This window comes from Ursus maritimus, unplaced genomic scaffold (assembly GCF_017311325.1).
Source record: "Ursus maritimus isolate PB19 unplaced genomic scaffold, ASM1731132v1 scaffold_4, whole genome shotgun sequence".
Lineage (NCBI taxonomy): Eukaryota > Metazoa > Chordata > Mammalia > Carnivora > Ursidae > Ursus > Ursus maritimus.
Window position 1 is genome coordinate 14,441,734 of NW_024426552.1, and position 4,549 is coordinate 14,446,282.

General features: G+C 38.3%; 1 protein-coding gene across 1 annotated transcript; it reads left to right on the forward strand.

Annotated features, from left to right (window-relative positions):
* Positions 1-1,239: 1,239 nt before the first annotated feature.
* Positions 1,240-1,914, forward strand: CLDN17 (claudin 17). The gene has a single exon (XM_008701801.1). It carries the CDS (start codon positions 1,240-1,242, stop codon positions 1,912-1,914), a length of 675 nt encoding a protein of 224 aa, XP_008700023.1.
* Positions 1,915-4,549: the final 2,635 nt, after the last annotated feature.

The following is a 4,549-nucleotide window of genomic DNA, read 5'->3' on the forward strand; positions in this document are numbered from 1 at the left end:
CAGTTGAATTTTGCTTGCTTTGAAAACTATTTGTAAAACTATTGAAAGGTAGTATTAATTTCAGGCTCCCATTCATACGAAAAGGCTTGAAAAAGCATCTCTCCCTCCCCCTTTTGAGTCAGACTGGTCAGGGGCAGTAAGCATGGTAAGGTAGAGACTGGATTTATTTCTAGATCATTACCACATAGCTAGCCTAGCCGAGCACTCTGAAGACCTCACATTCTGCACCTGGCAAACAAGAGACTTAAGCCTTGTAACTGAAAATACCTTCCATCTCTAAAAAGTTTTCTATGAATTTAAGCAATTGCATAGCTAGTCCAAAGAGCCACTCTTAATTGTTCCATAAAAATGGAGTATACATTTGTAGCTTGATAAATGTGATATATTTCAAGCTGCCATTGAACAAACAGCTAATGGAAGTTTTTATACGAGACATTTTTTTTTCCTGGAGATAAAGTGTTACTTAACAAATAACATAATCATTGCCAGTAAATTCAATTATAGGGACTGCTTCTCTTTGTTCTTTTCTGGATCTGAAGAATCAACTGAAATCTGAATTTTTTTCTTAGGACTCGTCCTTTTATAAAGCATAGGTGGCTTTAGTAGACGTCTTGAAACTAATACCTGGACATTTCTCCATATCCAGAAGTCTTTATTAAAGCCAGAATTGACTAACCATATTAAGGAAAAGTGACTTAGATGAGAAGAAAGTGATAGAGCATCCACAGTGCAAAGTGTTTCTCAACTGCTGTCCAAAGAACCAGCAAGGTTTTGGCTCTGTCTCCAGTCGTGACTTAATATATATATTTACGCTTTTTAATCAGAGTGGTTTTTCAACAGGAAGTTGAACTCTGTAATTAGCAATCCACAATGGGAGCTCTGACACTTAATTACAACACTGCTAAGACAATAATAATAAGAGGAATACCGAAGTTGAATGCAGTATTTCTTGACACACCTCTGGCTACCTTCTTATTGGCTGTGAAACAATTATATATGACTAGTAAATAATCCATACAGAAATGAATGTCTGTGTACAAAGGCAGCATGCATTTACAACAGGTCCTTCTAGTCAGGCCAAGTTCACTCACTGTTGCTGATTTCAACTAAAACATCAGGGGCAGTAACCTTGGAGAACCTCAGCAGAGATTGCTGTAGACTCAGACAGGCGTCCTCCACGTTCAGGATTTCGAGCGGCTTCTCTCATTCCAGATTGGCTCAGGCTTCAAAGGAGAGGCAATGGCATTTTATCCCCTGCAGATTGCTGGTCTGGTTCTTGGCTTCCTTGGCGTGGTCGGGACTCTTGCCACAACTCTTCTGCCTCAGTGGAGGGTATCGGCTTTTATTGGCAGCAACATTATTGTTTTTGAAAGGCTCTGGGAAGGGCTCTGGATGAACTGCGTTCGACAAGCCAAGATCCGGTTGCAGTGCAAGTTCTATAGTTCTTTGTTGGCTCTCCCACCCGCCCTCGAAGCAGCGCGGGCCCTCATGTGTGTGGCGGTTGCTCTCTCCTTCATTGCTCTGCTCATTGGCATCTGTGGCGTGAAGCAGATCCGGTGCACGGGCTCTAACGAGAGGGCCAAAGCATACCTTCTGGGCACTTCTGGGGTCCTCTTTATCCTGACTGGCATCTTCGTTCTAATTCCTGTGTGCTGGACAGCCAACATCATCATCAGGGATTTCTACAACCCAACCATCCACGTGGGTCAGAAGCGAGAGCTGGGAGCAGCCCTTTTCCTCGGCTGGGCGAGCACCGCCGTCCTCTTCATTGCAGGGGGTCTGCTCTGTGGGTTCTGCTGTTGCAACCGAAGGAAGCAAAGACCCAGATATCCAGCCCCTGGATGTTGTGTGCCACACACAGAGAAGCAGAGGAACGTGACAATGCTTAGTAAGACTTCCACCAGCTATGTCTAATACCTGCTTTGGGCTCAAACTATGGATTACAATCAAAGTGTTTTATAGAGTCCTGCCAGACACTGTAAGTACGTCAGGCACGAGAACTTGCTTTATGGCTGCATTTAAATTGAGATGAAAGTATAAAGGCTATATAGACTGTACTCTGTCACTTGTGGTAGGAATAGAAATGACTTGCTTTGGACATTCTGACCTCGTGTATTAAAACCATTTATTATTGTTAGACACAAATAATCCCCATTCCAATTTGTGTAGTTGAAAGTCAAGTACATCCACATCCTTAGTATCATGATAACTACTGTTTTTTGGCAATCATATATCACCTGGTAGGAAATGCAAGTTTTATTGCAATAGATAATACACAGCAATAAAACATATTCTAAAACATAACCCAAGTTATTTTTCCTCCAAATTATTTCTTGTACTAAGACAGTAACAACTGAAATATAGACTTTTATTTTTTTAAGCAATTACTCTGAAATATAATAGATCTCAAATAAGGTTTTTTAATTGAATTTATCAAAATATTGAAATGCCCACCTAATGAAAAGATTTGGTATTCCTTTTGGAAACTCAAATGCACTGGCAATTAGACATTTTAGGGGAAAAAAGGGCTCTGATTTCTCTTAGGAAATTTATGAAGATGATTTTAAAGCACCTAATTTATACAGTTGAACTTGCCTGGAATTATATATTCAAAGGAAAATAATTGATAAATGAAAAGTAATATGTTTCATAACTTGTGATTTGTAGCCACAACAAACAGAAGTTCTCTATCTTGATAAGGTACATCAATATAAGGCTATAAACACTCATCTCTCATCAAGAGGAAATACGGTCCTAATTAGGGAATTGAGGTTTGGGTGTTGAAGGGAATGGTTTCTGTTCCTTGTTTTATTCTTTAGTCATTGTTCAGGTCTACACAGGCAAAGTAAAATGAAGAATGAAGATAATGATTCAGGCAATTAGTCAGGCTAAAATAAGTACCTCTATTTCATTCTGTAATAAATAAATAGGTATGGCTAAAGCATCCTGTTTTGCTTGAATTATGTGTATTATTTTCTCAGTTCTTCACTTCCCATGCATTTAACATACTATATTTAACATGCCAATATCAAGGTTAAAAGTGTGGGGTGGGGGCGCCTGGGTGGCACAGCGGTTAAGCGTCTGCCTTCAGCTCAGGGCGTGATCCCGGCATTCTGGGATCGAGCCCCACATCAGGCTCCTCCACTATGAGCCTGCTTCTTCCTCTCCCACTCCCCCTGCTTGTGTTCCCTCTCTCACAGCCTGTCTCTCTCTGTCAAATAAATAAATACAATCTTTAAAAAAAAAAAGTGTGTGTGGGGTGGGGGAGGATGGGTATATGAGTGTTTGTGGGGCAAAAGCACTCCTATGGGCTGCTTCTAAATATCTCCAATATCTTGTGAACCAATCAATGTTTATATATCCAATTCTAACTCTTCAAATATTATGTTTATTTTATAATAAAACTGTATGTAATTTACAGTACATATTTGCAATAAACAGATTACATTTGTTCACCAAATATTTATTGCATGTCCATCCTTACTATCATAAAACAATAAAATGGTTACATGTTTTCAATTACGTTGATATATTTCACTGTGTGTCAATTTCAGAATGAATTTCTATCCTTAAAAGACCATCTAATAACTCTGAAACATCAAATTAGAGATAATGTTAAGGTCAAACCCTTACTCCATCCTATAAACCACCAGCAAGACTTCAGTAATTCCAACCTGTGGTAATATAAAACTATATTTAAAAAATTAGTAATACATAATGATAAAGGCCACGTAAATATAAATATCTTCAAATAATATCAATAAAAATTAGAAAAACAATGATTTAGACAGATTTTTTTTCCCCCTAAGATTGTTTTCTTTTTCAGACTTCTTTCAGAGAGGCCTAAATTTTGGGTGTGTTGAAAAGGAGTCATTTATCATAAATACAGACAAATAAGTACGAAATCAAGACATACAAGATATAGGCTTAAAGGTTGTCATGGAATCATTTCTCTTACCTTTTGGTACACTAGAAGTAACTAGCCTCACATGATAGGTTCCAGAGCCTAAATGAGCCAAGTTATCCTGCGAGCGAGAGGATCAAAGAGTAAAAAGGTGTAACAGAGGTAGAATCACAAAATTACCGGAGATAACATTAGCCACTGAATTTGGGCAAAATTTCAGGAACTAAGAATTCTTTTGTTTGCTCTTTCATTGATCAAGGTGTACTTTTGGAAGAATGATTTCTATTTTCCCCATTCTGCTGCAGTAGTTTCCCTATTATACCACAAAGAAATTTCAATAATTTTTAAGGAATTTCAAGACACATTATGAATGTAAATTTCATACCACAAACCCAGATATGCAAGAAATGCATCTTTATTTTCTAAAATTTAACTTAACTTCAACTTCTTGCATATTTTCCCATAGATTACATGTTTCTTAGAGTCTTGTGTAGGGTTAAGCGGTGCTTGGGGTGATGGGTTCATGGGATCAGTCCATGATGATTCATACAGGTAAGTCCATACAGGTCACTGAGAAGATGTCTATTGTACCTGCTTACACGGTCCCTTTAGACTTCTCAGCTCTGTCAGTTCTTTATCATGCTT

What these genes read in the sequence shown, in the direction of transcription:
- CLDN17 (XM_008701801.1), top strand. Translation starts at nt 1,240, where the DNA reads ATGGCATTTTATCCCCTGCAGATTGCTGGTCTGGTTCTTGGCTTCCTT.